The sequence below is a fragment of the Panulirus ornatus genome, chromosome 20 (genome assembly GCF_036320965.1).
Source record: "Panulirus ornatus isolate Po-2019 chromosome 20, ASM3632096v1, whole genome shotgun sequence".
NCBI lineage: Eukaryota > Metazoa > Arthropoda > Malacostraca > Decapoda > Palinuridae > Panulirus > Panulirus ornatus.
Window position 1 is genome coordinate 68,939,127 of NC_092243.1, and position 27,843 is coordinate 68,966,969.

At 43.2% G+C, this 27,843-nt stretch overlaps 1 protein-coding gene across 1 annotated transcript in view; it reads left to right on the forward strand.

Annotated features, from left to right (window-relative positions):
• Nucleotides 1-27,843, forward strand: part of LOC139756107 (uncharacterized) — a 76,730-nt gene that overhangs the window by 18,030 nt on the left and 30,857 nt on the right. Inside the window, exon 2 of the mRNA XM_071675180.1 lies at nt 21,248-21,345. Coding sequence (XP_071531281.1) covers nt 21,248-21,345 — 98 coding nt within the window. The remainder of the gene's footprint in view (nt 1-21,247; nt 21,346-27,843) is intronic.

Consider the following 27,843-nt stretch of genomic DNA (forward strand, 5'->3'; position numbering starts at 1 on the left):
AAAAAAAAAAAAAGAAGGCATTTTTACGCTGTTTATTGGACTTCTAAGATATCGAGCTTTATCTTCATAAGAAAATGATGATAATAGTATGATAAACTTGACGATTAAATGATAAATGGTAACTGGCGATCGGAAATGTACGCGCTCTGGAGACGTTGTGACGTAACTAACGCGAACGATGAGGCGTTCGTGGATACGTAGACGGATAGAGAGAGAGAGACAAGTAAACATGTGATAAAACAAAGAGATGGAATAGTGATAATGGTTTTGGGGTAAAGCATGAGATGGGGGAATGGTTGAGTGGAAGAAGAAAACGATAGATGGGAGGAATTGATTGGTGGTGGGGTGGGTGGAGAGAGAGAGAGAGAGAGAGAGAGAGAGAGAGAGAGAGAGAGAGAGAGAGAGGAAAGACTGGGAGATATTTATGACTCCCGTTAATTGGGAGAGAGAGAGAGAGAGAGAGAGAGAGAGAGAGAGAGAGAGAGAGAGAGAGAGAGAGAGAGAGAGAGTCTCTTGGGTTGTTCGGCTCTTTAGCGAAATTTATCGATGGGGATGTCAGTCGCGGGGAGAGAGAGAGAGAGAGAGAGAGAGAGAGAGAGAGAGAGAGAGAGAGAGAGAGAGAGAGGAAAGACTGGGAGGTATTTATGACTCCCGTTAATTGGGAGAGAGGTCAATAGAGAGAGAGAGAGAGAGAGAGAGAGAGAGAGAGAGAGAGAGAGAGAGAGAGAGAGAGAGAGAGAGAGAGAGAGAGAGAGGCTGGCAGGGGGTCACGTAGACTTGATAATCTCAGACAATCACTGGCCAGTTGAGGACTTAGATGGGATGGGATGGGATGGGCCCCCCCTCTCCCCCCCCTTCCGTCCTTCATTTCTCTTCCACTTGGCCAGAAGAATGGATCTTCTCATGGAAGAGAAGGAGAATGGGATTAGGGAAAGGGAGAAAGGCGATAGAAAATGGGAGTTTAAAGGAGGTAGAAATTTAGTGGAAAGGGACGACGACACCATCCATTCAAAAAAACGCTTCTCATTCACAATCTCTTCCTTCCACCTGGACCCATTCCTGGTCCACTGTCCCACACGAATATGTTGGTCAAGACTTCATTTCCATTTTGTTAAGTCCGACAGAAAAAAAATTTTTTTTTCCTGTTTCCTTCTTCCCCCCCCCCCCCCCCCTCCTCCTTCCCCTTCACAGACCTACTCAACACGTGCCACACGTGCAGACAGACCTGCTCAACACGTGCTGCACGTGCAGACCTACTGAACACCTGGGGGGGAGGGGGGGTTTAATAAAAGCAAGCCTAGGAGGGGTGACTATTATATTCTTTCATTATTATTATCATTATTTACCCACTCGAACACAATGATGTTTTGGGTATGATTTTCGTTCCCAATGGAAGGCGTCCAACGCTTTCTCACGTGTGTGTGTGTGTGTGTGTGTGTGTGTGTGTGTGTGTGTGTGTCTAGGTCCCCTTGTAAGGGGATGCAATCTCTTAATTTCTCTCGATCCTTGTAGCCAGCCAGTCATATACAGATGTCAGAGACGAGTGGTGCCAGGGCAGAACTCTACCACTGGCTGGGCTGTATGCTGGGGGATGGGGTGGTGGCGGTTACAGACCCACCCACTGGTTAGTAGGCTGTATCCTGGGAAGGTTACAGACCCACCCACTGGTTAGTAGGCTGTATCCTGGGGGGGGGGTTACAGACCCACCCACTGGCTAGTAGGCTGTATCCTGGTGGGTTACAGACCCACCCACTGGTTAGTAGGCTGTATCCTGGTGGGTTACAGACCCACCCACTGGTTAGTAGGCTGTATCCTGGTGGGTTACAGACCCACCCACTGGTTAGTAGGCTGTATCCTGGGGGGGAGGTACAGACCCACCCACTGACTTCACTGTATCCTGGTGGGTTACAGACCCACCCACTGACTTCACTGTATCCTGGTGGGTTACAGACCCACCCACTGACTTCACTGTATCCTGGTGGGTTACAGACCCACCCACTGACTTCACTGTATCCTGGTGGGTTACAGACCCACCCACTGACTTCACTGTATCCTGGTGGGTTACAGACCCACCCACTGACTTCACTGTATCCTGGTGGGTTACAGACCCACCCACTGACTTCACTGTATCCTGGTGGGTTACAGACCCACCCACTGACTACACTGTATCCTGGGGCGGGGGTCACAGACCCACCCACTGACTTCACTGTATCCTGGTGGGTTACAGACCCACCCACTGACTTCACTGTATCCTGGTGGGTTACAGACCCACCCACTGACTTCACTGTATCCTGGTGGGTTACAGACCCACCCACTGACTTCACTGTATCCTGGGGGGTTACAGACCCACCCACTGACTTCACTGTATCCTGGGGCGGGGGTTACAGACCCACCCACTGACTTCACTGTATCCTGGGGCGGGGGGAAGGTTACAGGGTCCTCCCGCGCCCGTCTGACTGGTAGATTGTATTTCAATTGATTGACTGACAGGAGGGAGGCAGCACCTCAAATATGTACCAAAGTCGGCCATTGAACCCACTACCCTACCCACCCACCCACCCTTAACGCAGTGGTCCCCCCCCTTCACACACCCTTCCCATCCCACACACACACACACACACACATACATTACCCCCCCTGCATATTACCTTATCAACACTGCACCCCATACATCGAAACACTACCCCATACCCATTACATTATGTACACTGCCCCTTACACACGTCCATCTCCTCACTACCTGATACACACTACACCCCCTACGCACTATCCGTTACATACATACATACTACCCCTTACTGTACAATACCACCACCACAATACCAGATACATACTACACCCCCTACGCACTATCCGTTACATACATACATACTATCCCCTACACAATACCACCACCACAATACCAGATACATACTAACCCCCTACGTACTATTGGCTACATACATACTACCCCCTACACATTACCTACCACCTCAACACTACCTGATACATACTAAACCCCCCCACATACACACTACGTCCCCACACCATCCCCCTACATACGACCTGCGACACACTTCCCCCTACCGTTGTATCCACACTCTCCCCACCCCACACCCCACACACACACACACACACCAGCCACCACTGAAAGAGAGGTTGCCGGGGGTGTGGGGGGGGGGGGAAGGAAGAGAGGTTGGGTGGCGGGGCGGGGCGGGTGGGGGGGGGGGGGGGGGGCTGGGGGGGGGGGGAGGAGGGGGTGACTTTAATAAGCGCTCATCATCAACCAATTCGATTCGATTATTTTCTTTTTCCTACCCCCTCAGCTTTTACTTAATCTCTATCTCTCTCTCTCTCTCTCTCTCTCTCTCTCTCTCTCTCTCTCTCTCTCTCTCTCTCTCTCTCTCTCTCCTATCATCTTTCTCCCCATGATCTGTTCTTTCAACTTAGAGAAAGATAGATAGATAGATAGAGAGAGAGAGAGAGAGAGAGAGAGAGAGAGAGAGAGAGAGAGAGAGAGAGAGAGAGAGAGAGAGAAAGGGCCGACCTCCGGCCATAAATTTTTTTTTTTTCAAGTCTCCCCCGTAAGAAAGAAAAAAAATATTACATCATAGAAAACTCAGAGGGTGCGAGGCAGGAGCACTTCAGTGTGAGGGGGGGATATCCTATTTCAACTCCTATGCTCTCCACCTACTGTTACTTTATTTATCATTATCATTATCTCTATACCTACCTGCCCTGCCTTGCCCCACACACACGAGCTGAACGTACGTTCAGTCCACCATCTCACACAATCTCTCTCTCACAATCTCTCACAATCTCACACAATCTCACACAAGTTATAACAACATTTGACAACACGTTAACTCGTACAAGACTCGCTCTTGGTACACACAGCAGCAATTCGTCTGCGGTGAGCCGTACGCGCTCGCTCTGCCCACCGTATTTAAATACCCATAGATAATTGCGTAGTAGTCATAGATAATTGCGTATTAGTCATAGATAAATGCGTATTAGTCATAGATAAAAGCGTATTAGTCATAGATAAAAGCGTATTAGTCATAAACAAATGCGTAGTAGTCATAGATAAATGCGTAGTAGTCATAATTAAGGGCGTAGTAGTCACAAACAACTGCGTATTAGTCAATTAACGTTATCATTATCATTAATATTACCATCATCAATAAAAAACCTTCATTAAGTAATCTTTCAAATCTGGGCTCGCATAATGGAGTTAAATAATTCGTATCTGGCGATAACTGACATTTATACACATCATCTCTCATCCTCGCCATTATCACCCCCTTCCCTCCTTCCTGTAAATAGTTTTCTTATACATATATATATATATATATATATATATATATATATATATATATATATATATATATATATATATGTATATATATATATATATATATATATATATATATATATATATATATATTTTTTTTTTTTTTTTTTTTTTTTATACTTTGTCGCTGTCTCCCGCGTTTGCGAGGTAGCGCAAGGAAACAGACGAAAGAAATGGCCCCCCCCCATACACATGTACATACACACGTCCACACACGCAAATATACATACCTACACAGCTTTCCATGGTTTACCCCAGACGCTTCACATGCCTTGCTTCAATCCACTGACAGCACGTCAACCCCTGTATACCACATGACTCCAATTCACTCTATTTCTTGCCCTCCTTTCACCCTCCTGCATGTTCAGGCCCCGATCACACAAAATCTTTTTCACTCCATCTTTCCACCTCCAATTTGGTCTCCCTCTTCTCCTCGTTCCCTCCACCTCCGACACATATATCCTCTTGGTCAATCTCTCCTCACTCATTCTCTCCATGTGCCCAAACCATTTCAAAACACCCTCTTCTGCTCTCTCGACCACGCTCTTTTTATTTCCACACATCTCTCTTACCCTTACGTTACTTACTCGATCAAACCACCTCACACCACACATTGTCCTCAAACATCTCATTTCCAGCACATCCATCCTCCTGCGCACATCTCTATCCATAGCCCACGCCTCGCAACCATACAGCATTGTTGGAACCACTATTCCCTCAAACATACCCATTTTTGCTTTCCGAGATAATGTTCTCGACTTCCACACATTTTTCAAGGCTCCCAAAATTTTCGCCCCCTCCCCCACCCTATGATCCACTTCCGCTTCCATGGTTCCATCCGCTGACAGATCCACTCCCAGATATCTAAAACACTTCACTTCCTCCAGTTTTTCTCCATTCAAACTCACCTCCCAATTGACTTGACCCTCACCCCTACTGTACCTAATAACCTTGCTCTTATTCACATTTACTCTCAACTTTCTTCTTCCACACACTTTACCAAACTCAGTCACCAGCTTCTGCAGTTTCTCACATGAATCAGCCACCAGCGCTGTATCATCAGCGAACAACAATTGACTCACTTCCCAAGCTCTCTCATCCCCAACAGACTTCATACTTGCCCCTCTTTCCAGGACTCTTGCATTTACCTCCTTTACAACCCCATCCATAAACAAATTAAACAACCATGGAGACATCACACACCCCTGCCGCAAACCTACATTCACTGAGAACCAATCACTTTCCTCTCTTCCTACACGTACACATGCCTTACATCCTCGATAAAAACTTTTCACTGCTTCTAACAACTTGCCTCCCACACCATATATTCTTAATACCTTCCACAGAGCATCTCTATCAACTCTATCATATGCCTTCTCCAGATCCATAAATGCTACATACAAATCCATTTGCTTTTCTAAGTATTTCTCACATACATTCTTCAAAGCAAACACCTGATCCACACATCCTCTACCACTTCTGAAACCGCACTGCTCTTCCCCAATCTGATGCTCTGTACATGCCTTCACCCTCTCAATCAATACCCTCCCATATAATTTACCAGGAATACTCAACAAACTTATACCTCTGTAATTTGAGCACTCACTCTTATCCCCTTTGCCTTTGTACAATGGCACTATGCACGCATTCCGCCAATCCTCAGGCATCTCACCATGAGTCATACATACATTAAATAACCTTACCAACCAGTCAACAATACAGTCACCCCCTTTCTTAATAAATTCCACTGCAATACCATCCAAACCTGCTGCCTTGCCGGCTTTCATCTTCCGCAAAGCTTTTACTACCTCTTCTCTGTTTATCAAATCATTTTCCCTAACCCTCTCACTTTGCACACCACCTCGACCAAAACACCCTATATCTATATATATATATATATATATATATATAATTTACCAGGAATACTCAACAAACTTATACCTCTGTAATTTGAGCACTCACTCTTATCCCCTTTGCCTTTGTACAATGGCACTATGCACGCATTCCGCCAATCCTCAGGCACCTCACCATGAGTCATACATACATTAAATAACCTTACCAACCAGTCAACAATACAGTCACCCCCTTTTTTAATAAATTCCACTGCAATACCATCCAAACCTGCTGCCTTGCCGGCTTTCATCTTCCGCAAAGCTTTAACTACCTCTTCTCTGTTTACCAAATCATTTTCCCTAACCCTCTCACTTTGCACACCACCTCGACCAAAACACCCTATATCTGCCAATCTATCATCAAACACATTCAACAAACCTTCAAAATACTCACTCCATCTCCTTCTCACATCACCACTACTTGTTATCACCTCCCCATTTGCGCCCTTCACTGAAGTTCCCATTTGCTCCCTTGTCTTACGCACTTTATTTACCTCCTTCCAGAACATTTTTTTATTCTCCCTAAAATTTAATGATACTCTCTCACCCCAACTCTCATTTGCCCTTTTTTTCACAACGTGAACACGAAGCTAGGACGCCATTTGGTAAACATGTGATCACATGTTTACCAAATGGCGTCCTAGCTTCGTCTCTTCGATGTATATCAACTGGCTGTTATATTTCACTCTTGTGTCTCCCCTGATGATGTGATTATTACACGAAAGTGCACTTGGGAACTTTTCGTGTTTCATTTTCCACATGGACCCATAGGAATATATATATATATATATATATATATATATATATATATATATATATATATATATATATATATAAACAGCCGAGGTTATCTTAAATGCCATTCTTATGGCGCGTTATTTCTCATGAAATGACGTGATTTCTCAATCCTCCCGTTTTCATAGACTCTAAAGAAAACGGCGTCATTATTTCCCCCTGGCAGATCGCTTTAGAGGAAGACTTAAAAAAAAGAAAAAAAAATGGAGGTGGGAGGTTGGAGGGGAGGGGTTTAGGTAATGCCCTCCAAACCATCCCCCCCTCCTCCTCCAAGTATATGTATGGCGCATTAACGACATATCTAAAAGAAGAAAGAGGGAAATATTGACAGCATTCTCCTTGAATATATTTTTTTCAAAGTCTTTGAGGGCCGTTACGATGGTAAATGACTACATCATGAAAAAAATGTCAACTATTTCAAACATCTTAAATAATCAAATGAATAAATACGACTCCCCTGAGTACAAAGAAAACGAACCTCGGGTATGACGTTATGACCTTTGACCTGCCCAGGGTCGTCCCCTTGGACATATGGGAGAGAATGAGTGAGGAAAGATTGACCAAGAGGATATATGTGTGTCAAAGGTGGAGGGAATGGGGAGAAGCGGGAGACCAATTTGAAGGTGGAAGGATGGAGTGAAAAAGATTTTGAGAGATCGGGGCCTGAACATGCAGGAGGGTGAAAGGCGTGCAAGGAATAGAGTGAACTGGAACTAGAGTTTTGTGGGGCCTGGATGTGGAAAGGGAGCTGTGGTTTCGGTGCATTATACATGACAGCTAGAGACTGATTGTGAACGAATGGGGCCTTTTTGTCTGTATTCCTGGCGCTACCTCGCTGAAGCAGGGGATAGCGATGCTGTTTTCCTGTGGGGCGGGGTAGCGACAGAAATGGATGAAAGCAAGCAAGTATGATTATGTACATGTCTATGTATGAGATGTCTGTGTATGTGTATGTATATCTATGTATATGTTGATATGTATATGTAAGTGTATGTGCGTACTGGACGTTTATGTACATGTATGTGTATACGAGTGGATGGTCCATTTTCGCCTGTTTGCTGGCGCTACGTCGCTGACGCGGGAAACAGCGATTATGATTATAATAAATATTGATAACAATAATGATATATATATATATATATATATATATATATATATATATATATATATATATATATATATATATATATATATATATACATACATACATAAAAGATTCAGTGGATTTCTCTTTCCTTTATGTTTCAGCGTCGGTCCCAGATTTCTCATCCATTAACTTGCAGTTCTTGGATGGCTAGGCAATGGCGGTAACTCCCTGGAAAAGGGTCTCTATATTTTCTGTCCCTTTTTTTTTCAGATCCAAACTGACGTTGGGGAAAAAAAAAATTATGGGGGAAAATACTTTAGTTATCCATCATATTTCAAGAAGAAAATGGATCCATTTTTTTTCATTTGTTAAGAAGTAAAGAAAATGATTTTTTAATGTTAAATTTTGTACGTAATATTCTTACACAGAATAAAAATCACGATATATAAAGTTTTTTAGCATTACAATAATTGGTAAAATAATCATTTATCCATTTTTCTTAAGCCGACACACAAGTTTTTAATGTCACTTTAGCAGATACGTTTTATTTACATTACTTGACCCATACGTTTCATACCCTTCTTATATGGTTTATATTAAATCCTTTAACCCATTTATTTCTACCTTCTTATATCGTATATATTAAATCCTTTAAACCCATTTATTTCTCCTTTGGTCTAAAGCAGACATTACTTCAATGAGAAAAATATTATGTACAGGAAAAATAAGAAATTTGATGTTAATTGTGTTGCTCTCTGTCTGTCCGTATGTTTGTCTGTATGTACGTCTCTCTCTCTCTCTCTCTCTCTCTCTCTCTCTCTCTCTCTCTCTCTCTCTCTCTCTCTCACACACACACACACACACACACACACACACACACACACACACACACACGTACACACACAACTCGCTCTTCACAACTCCAGACTTTCCAAATGTGGTTAGCGCCACGCGCTCACCTCCCCTTTTTCTTGGCAGAACCTCGTCGCCAAGTCGAACTCTCTCTCTCTCTCTCTCTCTCTCTCTCTCTCTCTCTCTCTCTCTCTCTCTCTCTCTCTCTCTCTCTCTCTCTCACATCAACCAGTCCATCATGAAAACCCAATGATACAGACGGGACGACGCTAAAAGCGAGCGAGCGAGAGAGAGAGAGAGAGAGAGAGAGAGAGAGAGAGAGAGAGAGAGAGAGAGAGAGAGAGAGTGGTGTGGTGGGGGGAAGGGAGGGGAAGAGGGTGAGGGGTTCGGGTGGAGGGGGTTGGGGTAAGGGGGGAGGGGGTAGGGGGGAGGACGTCCCCCCCCCCCCTCCTGATGGATACGACGGACGCATTCTTCACCCTTTGTTGCCCCGCGTGGAGTAAAGTCTATCTTGGGCGACATTCCCATTTGCCGGTGGGAGAGGAGGGAGGGAGGGAGGGAGAGGGAGGGAGAGGAGGAGGGGAGGGGAAAAAAAAGGGGGGGTGAACAGAGGAGGGAAAAGGGGGGGGGATGATGGGGGGGTAAGGTTTTTAAGGGAGGGGGGAGAGAATTTTGTTGTCCAACTGTGGGATTTGATATTGTGTAGAGAGAGAGAGAGAGAGAGAGAGAGAGAGAGAGAGAGAGAGAGAGAGAGAGAGTTCGACTTGGCGACGAGGTTCTGCCAAAAAAAAAGGGGGAGGTGAGCGCGTGGCGCTGACCACATTTCGAAAATCTGGAGTTGTGAAGAGCGAGCTGTGTGTGTGTGTGGGTGTGTGTGTGGGTGTGTGGGTGGGTGAGAGAGAGAGAGAGAGAGAGAGAGAGAGAGAGAGAGAGAGAGAGAGAGAGAGAGAGAGTCAGTGTCAGTCAGTCAGGTGGTAATCACCATAGACCATTAAGGTTCCCCCCCCCTCCAACCCCCACTCCTCCTCCTCTTCTCCATCGTTCACCAAACACATCAGAAATTACGAAGAGGAAGAAGAAAAGAAAATAAATTGGACTGGACCTGATCTACATAAGTTGCCTCACATTACCATAAAGTTATTTCCAGCGAGGATGAATCTTCCCCTCCTTTTTGTATGTATATTGCTTCCTAAACCCGTTTTAAGAGCTAGATAAACCACTCTACATCCAAGATGTGGAGGAGGGGGAGGTGAAGGAGGGAATACATGAAGACGAGCTTATATATATATATATATATATATATATATATATATATATATATATATATATATATATATATTCCTATGAGTCCACGGGGAAAATGAAACAAGTTCCCAAGTGTACTTTCGTGTAATAATCACATCATCAGGGGAGACGCAAGAGAGAAATATAAGTCAGATGGACTCATAGGAATATCTTGATCACGCGCAAAATTGTGATCCTTTCCAATATATATATATATATATATATATATATATATATATATATATATATATATATATATATATATATTGGTAGGCTTGAGACTAAGGAAAATTGTCATTTATTTCCTCATAGATCATTATCAGTGTTCCTCTTTTTCTTTTCTTATCTATTGTTGACCTTTCTTAAGAGTAAATGAGGAGTATAGGCCATGTTGAGGTCAGTCTTATCGAGACAAATAAAGGTTTAAATAACTTAATGGTGAGGAGTGGCATTAGAAGTAGATAACGAAGGGAGAAATTTAGCGATAGCAAGTCTCTTGTAACGAAGAGAAATACTCAAGTACTTTCTTCCTATGTAATGAGGAGAAACGCCAAGGAACTTTCTTCCTATGTGTTGATGAGAGATACCGTGGAACTTTCTTGTCTCGCGGTGATGAGAGAGAAATACTGAGAGACTATTTAATGTGATGGATGAGACGTATCCCTGCATGGCCAAGGAAAAAGTGAGGCGATGATGTTTATATCATTGGTACGAGCACCAGCGGGAGGTGTTGCTAGCTTGGCCTCTTGTGCACGACTGTACGACCCTCTAGAACGACTGTACGACCCTCTAGAACGATTCTACGACCCTCTAGAACGACTCTACGACCCTCTAGAACGACTCTACGACTCTCTAGGACGACGGTACGTGTCGTCATGTCTGTGGAGGGGTCGTAATCCCCCGCCCCCCCCCCACGAGCACCAGATGCGTCTGCAAGTGACCCGTGTGAGATATGGAGACGGGGCGAACCATTTAAACGAAATTGAACACGCTCAGCGCCGGGTCAATCTCCGTCATTTGACAAGGACGGAACAGATACGACACCGAGAGAGGGGGGGGGGGGAAACTAACCCCCACCCCCCTTAAACCCCCGTTACCCCTGAGATCGTCTAGAGGTCACTGGGTAGATTGCAATGGGGGAAGGGGGATGAAATGACCTCGAAACACCCCACCCCCCTCCCCCATATTTCCCCATAATAAAATTCCCCAAAAGACTAATGGGTATGTTGCTCGTACGTCAGGCAAGGGTGGGGGAGTTGACAAACACAGTGAGAACTATCGTACCGTACAGATGAAGCAAACCATTATAATCGGCCTGACTTGTTAGAACAGGCAGTGGCAAACCATCTAACGGTGTGCTATACGGTAATACAACCTTGTGGGTAATTTCAGAATTCCTTATGATAGTGTTTCAAGCGAATGAAAACAAAAAGAAATAATCTATTCAAAGACAAACACATCTGTGGACATCAGACCCAAATTCCAAAACATCGCATCTAACTACCCTGACATAAACTGTTAACTTACAATAATTGAGTCTTTTATCCTGTACTGCTCGTTGTAAACTCTCGTACATGACAGTGTCAATCACTGCTGACTGAGTAAGACGTGTGTATAAACAAAGTTTACCCAAAGTCTGGAAGATTTTGTGTTACCCTAAACACACACACGAAAAGTCTGAATTCAGATTTGACATACAGTACAGTTCCTCCTCCTGGACCATCTCTGTCCATTTTTAAATAATCTGTCGCCTGGTACACTGTACTCGCTGATCACTTCGTTGTTTTACGTGTTCAGAAATCTTTCCTTTAAACCAATGATGTGGACGTGTTTCACACGTTCACCAAACGATGCAATTCAGGTGATTTTGGTCTCGGATTGATCTTATATATATATATATATATATATATATATATATATATATATATATATATATATATATATATATAGTAAAGTCCATTAACTTCGAGTGATCTATGTACGAGGTTTAGGAGGCTGAGGGATAGAAGGGAGAGAGAGAGAGAGAGAGAGAGAGAGAGAGAGAGAGAGAGAGAGAGAGAGAGAGAGGGAAATGTAAAGGATAGGAGGGATAGAAGAGGCGATGAAAAGTAGAGAACAAAAGAGAACAAAGTAGAGAATAAGAGTCACTTGCAAGAGATGAGGAAATGGAAGACTGACGTGATGATGGAGAACACAGAGAAAGGTCTACTTAGAGAACATGAACTGTATAAGAGCAATAGAAGGATAAAGACTCTATTATTCTCGGGGATTTTCATCTGCCAGAAGATCGCCTGGCGACCTATCTCAGGTGTAGAAAGTGGATCAACTCAACTTTGTTGGAGACAATTTTCTCTGGTGAACCCTCACCGACCGACCGACCGAGCGAGCGAACGCGAAGAGTTAATGTACATGATTTAAATTCTCGCATCCCAGAAGTTCTTCATCGCTAACACCCGTGTTGGAAACCATCTCGGCACCTTGTGACCCTAACATGGTTAGGTTCAACATAAATATCCAAACCGATTCTCCTAAAACCAGCTTCATTGCCCCTTAACTTTAAAAGCCTGGATTTTGATGGGTTGCGCGAAGCGTTAAAAAGTCCGACCCTTGTTGGTTCATGCCCAAAGGAATTATGAGCCAGTTTTTAAGCCATATTCATTCCCATGCAAGACAGAAACAATATATAACTAACAGCAAGGCTGACTGGTTCTCCATATATACTGCAAGGTCAATACGGCGCAGTTGAATGCTTAAGAACCAAACTATGACCCCTAAGATTGCAACACAATCAGAAGACACGTGAAAAGTCTTATCAAGACATGCCAAGAAAGAATACGAAGTGAGTATGGCAAGAGATAGAAACAGAGATCGTATAAGATGATATATAGATAGATCATTTATTATAAACATATATAAGGAATAGGATAGGGCCCCTTAGCAAACAAGAATGGGGTTTACCCCTTAAACAAGATATTACGTTTTATATTCGCACTAGAAACCAACGAAGCGAATTCTTTTTTCAGACCGTGATCAATATCACTCACTCCATACCCGACTTTACTACCTTCACAGTTAGAGAACTACCAAACACAGATTAGATAAGTTGAAGACTAACTAATTAAAAAAGGCCCAAGCAGGTCCTGATCGTTTCAATCCACGAGTGATTAAAGACGTCAAACACGAAATTACCGGACCATTAACCTAATCTCTCTAGGATGGAATGCTCCTGCAGTAGACGTGACGTCTATATACAAAAATGGAGAAAGCCGTGAGTTGCTTGTTGCCTGGCAGTTCTCGTCCTTTTAGCCTTACATCAATTACATGTAAACTTCTGCTGGAGTCGATCATGAGAGATGAAATCCGTAGCCTATCTGGAACACCAGAGTGTGATCAAAGATACACAACATGGTTTTAGAAGACGCAGGTCATGCCTTACAAAAACCCCTTCCTTGAACTTCATTATACATGATTCACTGTCCACGACAAGACACAGGCAATAGATATTATATTTCTGGGCTTCTATAGAGAGTTTTCGACAAAATCAAACACCTCTCCCTACGTTAAACTGATGCATGTTCATTCTACATTATGCCTTTCCTATAAGCATTTCCTTCATATTACTCCTGCAAGGTATTTTTTCTTCTTTCTACCTGTTTTCCGTCCGGAGGGAGTGTCGAGGGAGGGGAGGGAGCTTTTCTGGACTTCTATAGAGAACTTTCGACAAAATCAATCCCCCACGTTAAACTGATGCATGGTCATTCTACATCATGCCTTTCCTATAAGCATTTCCTTCATATTACTCCTGCAAGGTATTTTTTTTTTCCATCTGTTTTCCGTCCAGCGTGTTGCCGGAGGGAGTGGAGGGAGCCTTTGCTTCGCCATTTTCCTCGTCTCCTGCTTTTAAAAGGGAGGGCCTTTTTCTTTTTGAAGTAAAGAACAGACCACCTCGCTAGGACCTTTTGGGGGGGCTCTGTGTGGTCTGTGTGAATCTCTCCTTCCACGTTCTCTCTCTCTCTCTCTCTCTCTCTCTCTCTCTCTCTCTCTCTCTCTCTCTCTCTCCTGTCCTTCACATCCTCCAGGAATCTTTCCTACCCCCGCTGACCTCCCTTCCCATCCTACCCCCGCTGACCTCCCTTCCCATCCTACCCCCTTCCTGAGGGGCGGGTCGGTCGCGCCTACGGAGGACATTCATCAGCCCCTGAGGACGCCCTTGTAAGGCAAGACCCTCCACACGGTGTACACCCGAAGGGAGGGACGCCCCCCCCCCCCCCCCCACACACACACACACACACCCACACACCGTCATGCCAAACTGGAGAGAGAGAGAGAGAGAGAGAGAGAGTTAGAGGAGTACCGGCGAGAGGCGAGATGTGGCTCTCAAAGGCAGGGCTTAACTTAGCGCGTCGCGCGCACCGCAAGAGAGAAAGAAATCTTAGATTTCCGAAGGACGGAGGGGGTCGCTGTGAGTTTACGGGTTGTCACGCGTGGTGTGTGTGTGTGTGTGTGTGTGAGAGAGGGTGTATGTTTGTGGACTGAACTGCCAGCAGCCTACGTGTGAGTGAGGCAGAGAGAAAATGACAGCTACCTGGGCCAAAAAGGGGTGAAACTTGGTGGCCAATGACACGTTTTCTAATAGTGTTACCGGACTCCACCTATATGTATGAGTTTCGTTAAGCAATGGGGTCTTAGATACGTCTGTTCCTTGTATATCAACTGACTGTTCTACGTCTTCTATCTCATTCTTGTATCCTCCCCTGACGATGTGATCATTACACGAAAGTGCACTTGGGAACTCATCGTATTCCATTTTCCCCGTGGACTCATAAGAATATACTTTCATCATGCGAAAAATTGTGATCCTTTCCAATATATATATATATATATATATATATATATATATATATATATATATATATATATATATATATATATGATGGAATATAGAGACATAGACAGATATAGAATGAACAAGCCAAAGGTCATTATATTCGTCAAAACATGATGTCCACCTGTCAGTGGAACACGGGACACTGATGAAATGTTACGATGAAATCTGTTACATTGACGTGTTTACCAAAAAAAAATAATAACAAATAAATAAGTAAATAAATAGATGAAAATAATTAAAAATTACATGATCAATGTGATCGGGTCGCTATGCCTTCTTGATGAAAATGCTACTGTGTTGTGCCAACTATGTAATCTGTGCATCTCTCTGTCTCTCCACGCGTCTGTCGCTGGTCCACCTCCCTCCAAAAAAACACACACACACCTTCCCACCCTTCCTTCCCTCCTTCCCTCCTTCCGTCCGTCCCTCCCTCCCTCCTTCTCCTTCGTCTGGGGACGCACTGTGGGGCCCTCCACGCGCCAAGGGGCTCGACTGACACCTCCAAAACGGTGAAGTGACACGCTAATTCAGGAGCTGTCATTCTCTTCTCCCCCCTCATTGACCAGAGCTATTTCCAACGGGGTTCAGGGGCCCGCTGTGGCGGGGTGGGTCGCGGCGACGCGCGGACCGAACGCGAGTACTCCAGTTCGATATCGGGCGCTGGGGGATGGATGGGGGTCGGTTAGGGAAATGTCTGGTATTATGTAATGCTTCCAGCACGACGGTACGATCCTTGAGCACGACGGTACGATCCTTGAGCACGACGGTACGATCCTTGAGCACGACGGTACGACCCTTGAGCACGACGGTACGACCCTTGAGCACGACGATACGACCCTTGAGCACGACGGTACGACCCTTGAGCACGACGGTGCGACCCTTGAGCACGACGATACGACCCTTGAGCACGACGATACGACCCTTGAGCACGACGGTACGACCCTTGAGCACGACGAAACGACCCTTGAACACGACGGTACGACCCTTGAGCACGACGGTACGACCCTTGAACACGACGGTACGACCCTTGAGCACGACGGTATGACCCTTGAGCACGACGGTACGATCCTTGAGCACGACGGTGCGACCCTTGAGCACGACGATACGATCCTTGAGCACGACGGTACGACCCTTGAGCACGACGGTACGATCTTTGAGCACGACGGTACGATCCTTGAGCACGACGGTACGACCCTTGAACACGACGGTACGACCCTTGAGCACGACGGTGCGATCCTTGAGCACGACGGTACGATCTTTGAACACGACGGCACGACCCTTGAGCACGACGGTGCGACCCTTGAGCACGACGGTACGACCCTTGAGCACAACGGTGCGACCCTTGAACACGACGGTACGATCCTTGAGCACGACGGTACGACCCTTGAGCACGACGGTACGACCCTTGAGCACGACGGTACGTATCTGACCTGACCCCCTCTGGGCGGGTGTGGCATACAATCAACAACACACACACTTCCCAGGTTCACTCCGGTAATGAACTGTGACATATTATGACGTAAGCCAGAGGTCGGGGTCTGATTGGTCGCCTCGCCCAGAGCGCTGACCAATAAGGGGGAAAAAAGAGATGCGTGGTTTCCTGACGTCACAGACAGACTCACTCTCTCTCTCTCTCTCTCTCTCTCTCTCTCTCTCTCTCTCTCTCTGCGCGCCAAAGCTTGATTGCTTGCCCCCAGGAAGGAGAAGTAAGGAGAGGTTCAGTGCTATGATATAAGAGGAGATGAGGAGTATGCAGAGAGAGAGAGAGAGAGAGAGAGAGAGAGAGAGAGAGAGAGAGAGAGAGAGTATATTAACGTCAGACGCAAGGCGTATGTTTTCGTGGAGACTGACATCAAAGATTGACATCAATCATTGACATCAACAATTGGAATGCATAATTGGCATGCATAAGTCGTTTTAACAAAGTCCTTGACATGTGTGGCGTCTTGGCGAAGGTCAGGTGTGGACACACATGGTACATGGTGTGTGTCTGTAATGGAGTTCATATATATATATACATATACCACAGCTCATAATTTTGTAAGATATAACCGATATCTATCGATCCAACGTTGCGAACGGATATCTATCGATCTAATGTAATGAAGACTCGTTAAATATGAAGTGTAATTAACAAAAAAAAAACCCATTCGTGTGATCTGCTGTGGCTAGGGATAAAAAAGTGAATTAAGTGTTGATAGCCAAAACTTCTTCCAATCCCCACTTGGCTGACTCTCTCTCACCACTCACTTGCTCACAAATGTAAACTCACACAGATAAAAACATTGGTTCTCTGCAACCCCATACCTGATCTGGGCCACCTTACCTTAACTTCCTTTTTCCCTTCGCCAAATACACATCCATCCTAACGATCGCTGGTTTGACTTCAAAATCTCTGTGATCGAGTTTGGGATGCACCCAAGTCTAAGAGAGAGGGAGTTCGTAAAACCTGGAGCAAGACGGTATGATTATTTGAACATGATGTCTTGTCTACTTTTGACCTGACCCACAATGATTATATTGCCCTGTGTTTACACCCCCCCCCCCCCACTCCGTGTGTCGTACAAACTATAACAGAAGGACGGGAGCGAAGGGGAGGGAGCGGGGAGGCTGGAAATCCTCCACTCCAGTTTTTACTTTTCCAAAAGAAGGAACATAGAAGGTGGCCAAGTGAGGATTTTCTCTCTAAGGCTCAGTTCTCTGTTCTTAACGCCACCTCACTAACGCGGGAAAAGGCGAATATGTAGGAAAAAAAGAAATATATATATATATATATATATATATATATATATATATATATATATATATATATATATATATATATATATATATATTTATTTATTTATTTATTTTTCATTTATTATACTTTGTCGCTGTCTCCCGCGTTTGCGAGGTAGCGCAAGGAAACAGACGAAAGAAATGGCCCAACCCACCCCCATACACATGTATATACATACGTCCACACACGCAAATATACATACCTACACAGCTTTCCATGGTTTACCCCAGACGTTTCACATGCCTTGATTCAATCCACTGACAGCACGTCAACCCCGGTATACCACATCGCTCCAATTCACTCTATTCCTTGCCCTCCTTTCACCCTCCTGCATGTTCAGGCCCCGATCACACAAAATCTTTTTCACTCCATCTTTCCACCTCCAATTTGGTCTCCCTCTTCTCCTCGTTCCCTCCACCTCCGACACATATATCCTCTTGGTCAATCTTTCCTCACTCATTCTCTCCATGTGCCCAAACCATTTCAAAACACCCTCTTCTGCTCTCTCAACCACGCTCTTTTTATTTCCACACACACATATATATATATATATATATATGTGTGTGTGTGTGTGTGTGTGTGTGTGTGTGTGTGTGTGTGTGTGTGTGTGTACATGTGTGTGTGTCTGTGTGTGACAGAGTTAGCCTGTGTGTGTCCACCTGTCTCTTCCTGTGTGCGGGTCAGGCGGGCTGTGGGAGGGGACACCCGGGACAATATTGACACCAGGTTCAGCCGTGGGTGAAGGGAAGGACGTCCGGATAAGCCATCCGGAGAAGACAGCGAGGGACGTGACTTCGTCCCCTTCTTACGTCAAAAAAATTCCGGTAAACATGTTTTCGTAAGTTGGGGAAGGGAAGGGGAAAGGAGGGGATAAAGGTTAAAAAGGGGAAAGGGTTTTCAAAACTCTCCTGGAGTGGGTATCAAAAGTTTTAATTCTAAGATAAGGTGTTGGGGGAAACAGGAGGCGATTCCCTCACTGATTGTGTAGTAGGCTTAGATCACATGAGATCTATCACCATTTTCTGTAGCCCGTTTTCTTCCAGCCGAAACTAAACTAAAAAGGGTTTATTACTATTTTAAAGTTTAAGGTAAGGTTTTTAGGTTAGGTTAATTTTCTTCCAGCTGAAACTAACCTAAAAAGGGTTTATCACTGTTTTAAAGTTTAATTTAAAGTTTTTAGTTTTGGTTAATTTTCTGTAGCCCGTTTTCTTCAAGCCTAAACTAACCTAAAGTGGGTTTATCACTACTTTAAAGTTTAAGGTAAGGTTATTTTCTGTAGCCGTTTTCTTCCACCTTAAACTAACCTAAAGTGGGTTTATCACTACTTTAAAGTTTAAGGTAAGGTTATTTTCTGTAACCGTTTTCTTCCAACCTAAACTAACCTAAAAAGGGTTTATCACTAAAGTTTAAGGTAAGGTTTTAGGTTAGGTTAATTTTCTGTAGCCCGTTTTCTTCCAGCCTAAACTAACCTAAAGTGGGTTTATCTCTAAAGGTTTAAGGTAAGGGTTTTAGGTTAGGTTAATTACGCAGAAAATAGGAATAAGGTTAATAAAAAATGTAAGAAAAAAAGAATATAATGCACCGAACATTTCCAGCCTAGCTAGTGAAAGGAGAAATATCGAACGAAATTTGGACCCTGCTCTCTCTCAGCGTCCACGACCCTGCTCTCGCCTTGACAGATATTCCAAATATTTTTACGTATATTGATCGTGATTAATTGTTTTTAATCTAAAAATTCACATCACATGGACATTGCACACATATTTCCCACATTACATAAATAAAATATAACATAAAGACATCCTCATTACATGCAATTATGAAAAAGTCTACGTTTTATATATATATATATATATATATATATATATATATATATATATATATATATATATATATATATATATGGGCGTTTATGTATATACATGTGTATGTGAATGGGGTGGGCCATTCCTCGTCTCTTTCCTCGCGCTACCTCGCTAACGCGGGAGACAGCGACAAAGTATAATAAAATGAATGAATTATATATTTTTTTTTCTTTTTTTTTTATTATTCATACTATTCGCCATTTCCCGCAATAGCGAGGTAGCGTTGAGAACAGAGGACTCGGCCCTTGAGGGAATATCCTCACCTGGGCCCCTTCTCTGTTCCTTCTTTTGGAAAATTAAAAAAAAACCAGAAGGGAGGATTTCCAGCCCCCCGCTCCCTTCCCTTTTAGTCGCCTTCTACGACACGCAGGGAATACGTGGGAAGTATTCTTTCTCCCTTATCGCAAATGCGGGAGACAGCGACAAAGCAAAAAGAAAAAAAAATATATATATATATCCCATCCTACTTAAATTTTTAATCTGTTCACTAGAATAATTAAAACATCGTTCTCACACTACATTTATGATTCAAAATTATATGATTTTTTTTCAGGCTGAATTTACGATATTCAAACGTTAAATTCTTTTGGGTTTGTACATATGGTTTAACAATCAAATTCCTGTTACATTCACGTTCTTAAATTTTCGCCTTCAATTACAATCAAGATATTTTTTCTGTTTGGATTGAATTTATTATAACATTTCTAAGCTTGAATTTACGTTTTCGTATGAATGATTGCATGGATGTATTTTGTAAAATATGTTTGAGGTCTAACATACATTTTCATAGTTATTTCAGTCTAAAATTTAGTTTCTACAGTATTATTTTCGACAATTAAATTTCCAACAGTGTTTTTCAAAGTGAACTTAAGTTTTTACAGTATTTTGCAGCTTTGTATTTACATTTGTAAACTTCTACTAATTTGCATTTACAACTGTACGATATATCTAAACCTTACGTTTAAATTTGTATAATATTTGTAAACATAAATTTACATTTGTTGAATATTTCACAAAATCTAATTTACATTCGTAAATAAGTTATTTTCAAACATGAATTTTCAATAAGTACAATAGTTCTAAACTTGATTTTACATATACATACATTATTTTTTTCGGCAATTTGTATAATATTTCTAAACGAATTTATATTTGTTTAATATTTCACCAAAACGAGTTTACATTTGTAAATAAGTTATTATCAAACATGAATTTTCCATAAGTACAATAGTTGTAAACTTGATTTTACATTTATATCTTATTTTTTTCGGCAATTTTGTTTCAGAAAATAGATACATTTCATTTTTTTCGGCAATTTTGTTTCAGAAAATAGATACATTTTATTTTGTTCGGCAATTTTGTTTCAAAAAAATAGATACATTTAATTTTTTTCGGCAATTTTAAAGTGTTTTAGAAAATGAAGATACATTTTCCAGTGGTTGTTTACGATCTCGTTTTCTTTCGTCCCTCAGGTTGACGATGAGTGTAGAGGCAGCCTACCGGGTCCTCCTGGTGGGGCTTGTCCTCTCCCAGGCGCTAGCCCTGCCTCAGCCACCGGCCAGGCCCCGCGGTAAGCCCCCGTCTCAACCTTCTCTTGGAAAGTAATACAGGAGGGGAAGGGATGTCCAAAACCCCTCCCACCCCAAACTCCTGTCTCACTTCTCTTTTTTTTTTTCTTTTAAGTCGTCCTCTACGAACTGAAGGACTGGCGCTACCACGCCAACGCGAGAAACGGTAAACAAGCGGTGAGAATATATATGTACATGTGTGTATATATATATATATATATATATATATATATATATATATATATATATATATATATATATATATATATACATAGATGTCTATGTCTGTGTATGTGTAGGTATGTATACGTTGAAATCTTATATAGGTATGTATATGTATGTGTGTATGTGTGTGTGGGCGTTTATGTAAATACATGCGTATGTGGGTGGGTTGTAAGCGACGGTCAAATATAATGAAATAATAAATAAAAATAATCATATATATATATATATATATATATATATATATATATATATATATATATATATATATATATATATATATATATTGCGTCTCCCCTGATGATGTGATTATTACGCGAAAGTGCACTTGGGAACTTTTCGTGTTTCATTTTCCCTATGGACTCATAGGAATATATATATACATATATATAAATATATATATACATATACATATATATATATATATATATATATATATATATATATATATATATATATATACATATATATTGTCTTGTCCCAAAAGAAAATGTCAAAATCTGTCGACTTATTCTCTTTCAGGGGAAGACGTCTATTTCTTTACATCTTCCGGAATAAATCCTTATCTGTGTTTGATTTATTCCAGTGAAGGATAAAAGAAACCGGACGGGGGGAAGACAGAGCCATGTTTTTGTTACCATAAGGGCGAGAGTTCCTTTTCCTATTATTTCTTTTTTATGGTATACGATTCAGAAGTGAGGCTCTGGTTGTCAAGTTGAAAGGTTTTTAAGGTTTAAGGATTTACGGTTTTTCTTTTAAAAGGAATGTGATGTAGGTTTTAGGGATTTACGGGTTTTTTAAAGGACTGTTATGTAGGTTTAGGGCTTTACGGGGTTTTTAAAGGGTTGTGATGTAGGTTTAGGGATTTACGGGGTTTTTAAAGGGTTGTGATGTAGGTTTAGGGATTTACGGGGTTTTTAAAGAATGTGATGTTGGTTTAGGGATTACCGGATTTTTTTTTAAAGGAATGTGATGTAGGTTTAGGGATTTACGGTTGTTTTTTAAGGAATGTGATGTTGGTTTAGTGTATTTTTGAAGAGTTTTTTCTAAGAGACTTAAGGCGAGAAGTCCTGAGGTTTAAGGTTTAAGAATGGGATCTATGAGGTTTTGTTTTACAGGTTTAATTATTAAATGTGTCAAGTGTTTTAAAGAGAGAGAGAGAGAGAGAGAGAGAGAGAGAGAGAGAGAGAGAGAGAGAGAGAGAGAGAGAGAGAGAGAGAGACCAGAATGGAGGAGAAAACTGAGTTACAGGGCAAGGCAAGAGGCTTCAAATGTCCCCACTCTGGAAGAGAGAAGAGTGAGGGGTGACCTGATCATAACCTTTTAAACTTTATGAAACAGACCGATGACGTGAACAGTGAACAGTTCTTCGAGAGAGGGTAAGGAGAGAACAACCAGAGAACATAACATGGGAGAGAACAACCAGAGAACATAACATGAGACAGAACAACCAGAGAACATAACATAAGAGAGAACAACCAGAGAACATAACATGGGAGAGAACAACCAGAGAACATAACATGAGAGAGAACAACCAGAGAACATAACATGAGAGAGAACAACCAGAGAACATAACATGAGAGAACAACCAGAGAACATAACATGGGAGAGAACAACCAGAGAACATAACATGAGAGAGAACAACCAGAGAACATAACATAAGAGAGAACAGCCAGAGAACATAACATGGGAGAGAACAACCAGAGAACATAACATGAGAGAGAACAACCAGAGAACATAACATGGGAGAGAGCAACCAGAGAACATAACATGGGAGAGAACAACCAGAGAACATAACATGGGAGAGAACAACCAGAGAACACAACATGGGAGAGAACAACCAGAGAACACAACATGGGAGAGAACAACCAGAGAACATAACATGGGAGAGAACAACCAGAGAACATAACATGAGACAGAACAACCAGAGAACATAACATAAGAGAGAACAACCAGAGAACATAACATGGGAGAGAACAACCAGAGAACATAACATGAGAGAGAACAACCAGAGAACATAACATGGGAGAGAGCAACCAGAGAACATAACATGGGAGAGAACAACCAGAGAACATAACATGGGAGAGAACAACCAAAGAACACAACATGGGAGAGAACAACCAGAGAACATAACATGAGAGAGAACAACCAGAGAACATAACATGGGAGAGAGCAACCAGAGAACATAACATGGGAGAGAACAACCAGAGAACATAATATGGAAGAGAACAACCAGAGAACATAACGTGGGAGAGAACAACCAGAGAACATAACATGGGAGAGAACAACCAGAGAACATAACATGGGAGAGAACAACCAGAGAACACAACATGGGAGAGAACAACCAGAGAACACAACATGGGAGAGAACAACCAGAGAACACAACATGGGAGAGAACAACCAGAGAACACAACATGGGAGAGAACAACCAGAGAACATAACACGGGATAGAGCAACCAGAAAACATAACATGATATGAAGTGAAAAACTTGTTAAAGAAAAGTATTAAAGAAATACTTTTGAAATATAACTATGTTGGATGGATAGAGGAAGATGGCTTGAAGATATGGTTAACACAGACACCATAGATGACTTCAGGAAGGTGTATAATAGAACTCCCTCCTCGCACAGTACAAGTGATGGGGCCACACGAGTGTAGAACTCCTTCCCCGTACAGTACAAGAGATGGGGCCCACAAGTGTAGAACTCCCTCCCCGTACAGTACAAGAGATGGGGCCCCACGAGTGTAGAACTCCCTCCCCGTACAGTACAAGAGATGGGGGCCCACGAGTGTAGAACTCCCTCCCCGTACGGTACAAGAGATGGGGCCGCCCCACGAGTGTAGAACTCCCTCCCCGTACAGTACAAGAGATGGGGCCCCCACACGAGTGTAGAACTCCTTCCCCGTACAGTACAAGAGATAGGGCCCTCACACGAGTGTAGAACTCCCTCCCCGTACAGTACAAGAGATGGGGCCCCCACACGAGTGTAGAACTCCTTCCCCGTACAGTACAAGAGATAGGGCCCTCACACGAGTGTAGAACTCCCTCCCCGTACAGTACAAGAGATGGGGCCCCCCCACCAGTGTAGAACTCCCTCCCCCGTACAGTACAAATCGATAATTACTCAGACATGTAATGATAATGATCAAGGTATATTCAACATGGTACAGAGAGCAATACAATGTTTACTTCTCATAGACGGATTAGGGAGAAACTTCCCATTGAAAAAAGAAAATTATATATATAAAGGATCCATACTTACTCTGGTCCTGATCGGAGCGCAGCCTTGAAACCACATATACATACATATACATACACATTGTCCCCCCTCCATCTATCACTTAAGCCCACCATCATTCAAGAATAATTTACCGCAATTAAGTCTAAGCCAGCGACCCTCCACGGGTTAATTAGAATATCTTACACCCACCACACCCACCGCCCACCACCCACCACACCCACCGCCCACCACACCCACCACACCCACCACACCCACCACCCACCACCCACCACACCCACCACCCACCACACCCACCACCCACCACACCCACCACCCACCACACCCACCACCCACCACACCCACCACCCACGCCACCCACCACCCACCACACCCGCCACCCACCACACCCGCCACCCACCACACCCACCGCCCACCGCCCACCACACCCACCACACCCACCACCCACCGCCCACCCACCCTAATAAACAGCTCGTACCTTACCCTTACCCCCCCCCCCCCCGCCTGCCTAATTCCAAACAGCGTGGCCCTTTTAGTTCAGGCATCCAATGACACACACGACCATTCTCTCTCTCTCTCTCTCTCTCTCTCTCTCTCTCTCTCTCTCTCTCTCTCTCTCTCTCTCTCTCTCTCTCTCTCTTTCTCTCTCTCTCTCTCTCCACCACCACCAACCACCCATCCATCCATCCCTCCTAACTCCACCAACCACCCATCCATCCATCCCTCCTAACTGAGAAAGAAGATAAAAACTAATATCTAAATTACATGATAAACTTGGGTGATTATACATTTCAGGTCATTAAGGGTCACATGATGATTAACAACATTATGCAACGGTGTGGGGTCGTCTTTCACATGGCTGGCTACTTACCAGTTCGTATTTAATCATTCCAGCCTTCGCTAAAAGGGTCATTAGATAGACCGGGTCACACCAAGGGGAGGGGGGGTAATTATGGTGTCATAATTACTTCAAACTTTTGCTCATTAACAAATCCATCCTTCACTACAGAGGTCATTAGGTAAACTGTGTCACACCAAGGGGGGGTAATTACTGTGTCACACCAAGGGGGGTAATTACTGTGTCACACCAGGGGGGGTAATTACTGTGTCACCAGGGGGGGTAATTACTGTGTCACACCAGGGGGGAGGGGTAATTACTGTGTCACACCAGGGGGGGTAATTACTGTGTCACACCAAGGGGGGTAGGGGTAATTACTGTGTCACACCAGGGGGAGGGGGGTAATTACTGTGTCACACCAGGGGGAGGGGGGTAATTACTGTGTCACACCAGGGGGGGTAATTACTGTGTCACACCAAGGGGGGGGTAATTACTGTGCCACACCAAGGGGGGTAATTACTGTGTCACACCAGGGGGGGCGGGGTAATTACTGTGTCATAATTACCTCAGACTTTGGCGCATTACTTCGTAATAATAACATAAAAAAAAAATATCATAATTGTTAATTATATTTACCATCGAAGCCTCACCTTCATCATGGGAATAAACATGGTTGTTTTTGTGCCATAGACGTGAGCATCTCACTTTAATCGAGACTGGTATTAAATATCCGTTTTCTTTCGTGAGGAAAATAGGGGTTGGGGAAAAAGGGGAAAGAGGGGAGGGGAAAGGGAGGAAGGGGGGCGGGCGGGTGCAAGGGCCGGAGGAGGGGGGCCCTAAAATGTTACACCAGGGGGGGTGGGTGGGGTGGGGTTAAGCCCCTCTGACCCCCGTGACCTGTGACGTGTCACGGGAGGGGGGGGAGGGGGTTAGGGGGAGGGGGTTAGGAGAGGACCCCCCCACCACACCCCAAAGAAAGGGGGAGTGAGGGGCCCTCCGCGTCAAAGACATGGCCATTAATGAGGGGGCCCTGAAGGTAGTAGTTCAGGGTCGTGGCTTGAGGGAGGGCCCATGGGTCAAATATGAAGATATGACCTTGCATTTCCGGAAGAAACTGGGATAGATGTATATTTATATCTATTTATTTATTTTACTTTGTCGCTGCAGTCTCCCGCGTTAGCGAGGTAGCGCAAGGAAACAGACGAAAGAAATGGCCCAACCCACCCACATACACATGTATATATACATACACGTCCACACAGGCAAAATATACATACCTATACATCTCAACGTGTACACACACACACACATATATATATATATATATATATATATATATATATATATATATATATATATATATATATATATATATATATATACAATTCGTATGTTATGTTTGGTTTCATTTAAACCTTACATTAGACTATCATCACTTTCGTGAAATTACCGAAAGAAATTGAGATAGATATATATATAAATACACTTCGTACGTTCTTTGGTTTCATTTAAGTTTTCAAAAATCTTCGAACTTGGGAGGATAATATTTTGACCTAAGAGGGCCCCCCCAGGATCCATATTTGCACCGCTGCCTGTAGCCATCTACAATTTCAGTAATTTTTACGGGACGAGGATTTTAATCTATGAATCAGTTCTCGTTTTAAGAAATTTCCTGTTTTCGTCTCTCATCGGTTATAATGATTTAATTGTTCTACTTGATAACAGTTTAAGAGCGTTTTATGAGTACCATTATTTTCATGCGATAGTAAAAGGTATCAAAGCATATTGATTGATAGGCGTGTAAAAGAGAGACTTTTGGAAGTGGATGTGTTGAGTGAGGCAGCTGGTGGGATGTCTGATCACTACCTTGTGGAGGTGAGGGTGAGGATTTGTAGAGGTTTTCGGAAAAGAGGAAACATTTTGGTGAGAAAAGAGTGGTGAGAGTAAGTGAGCATAGAAAAAAGACGTGTGTAGTAATATGAAGGGGAAAAATTGAGTGCAGAATGGCAAAAAGTGAGAGTAAATGAAGCTAGGGAGTGTGCGAGAAATGTAAGGTATTTCAGGAAGCAGTGTTAGTGTGTACGAAAGATCCATGTGGTTTGAGAAGAAAGTGAGTGGTGGGTGAGGGTGGTAAATAGTGGAATGAAAAAGTAAAGTTGCTGGTGATAGAGAGTAGAGAGGCGTTTGGTCGGTACTTACA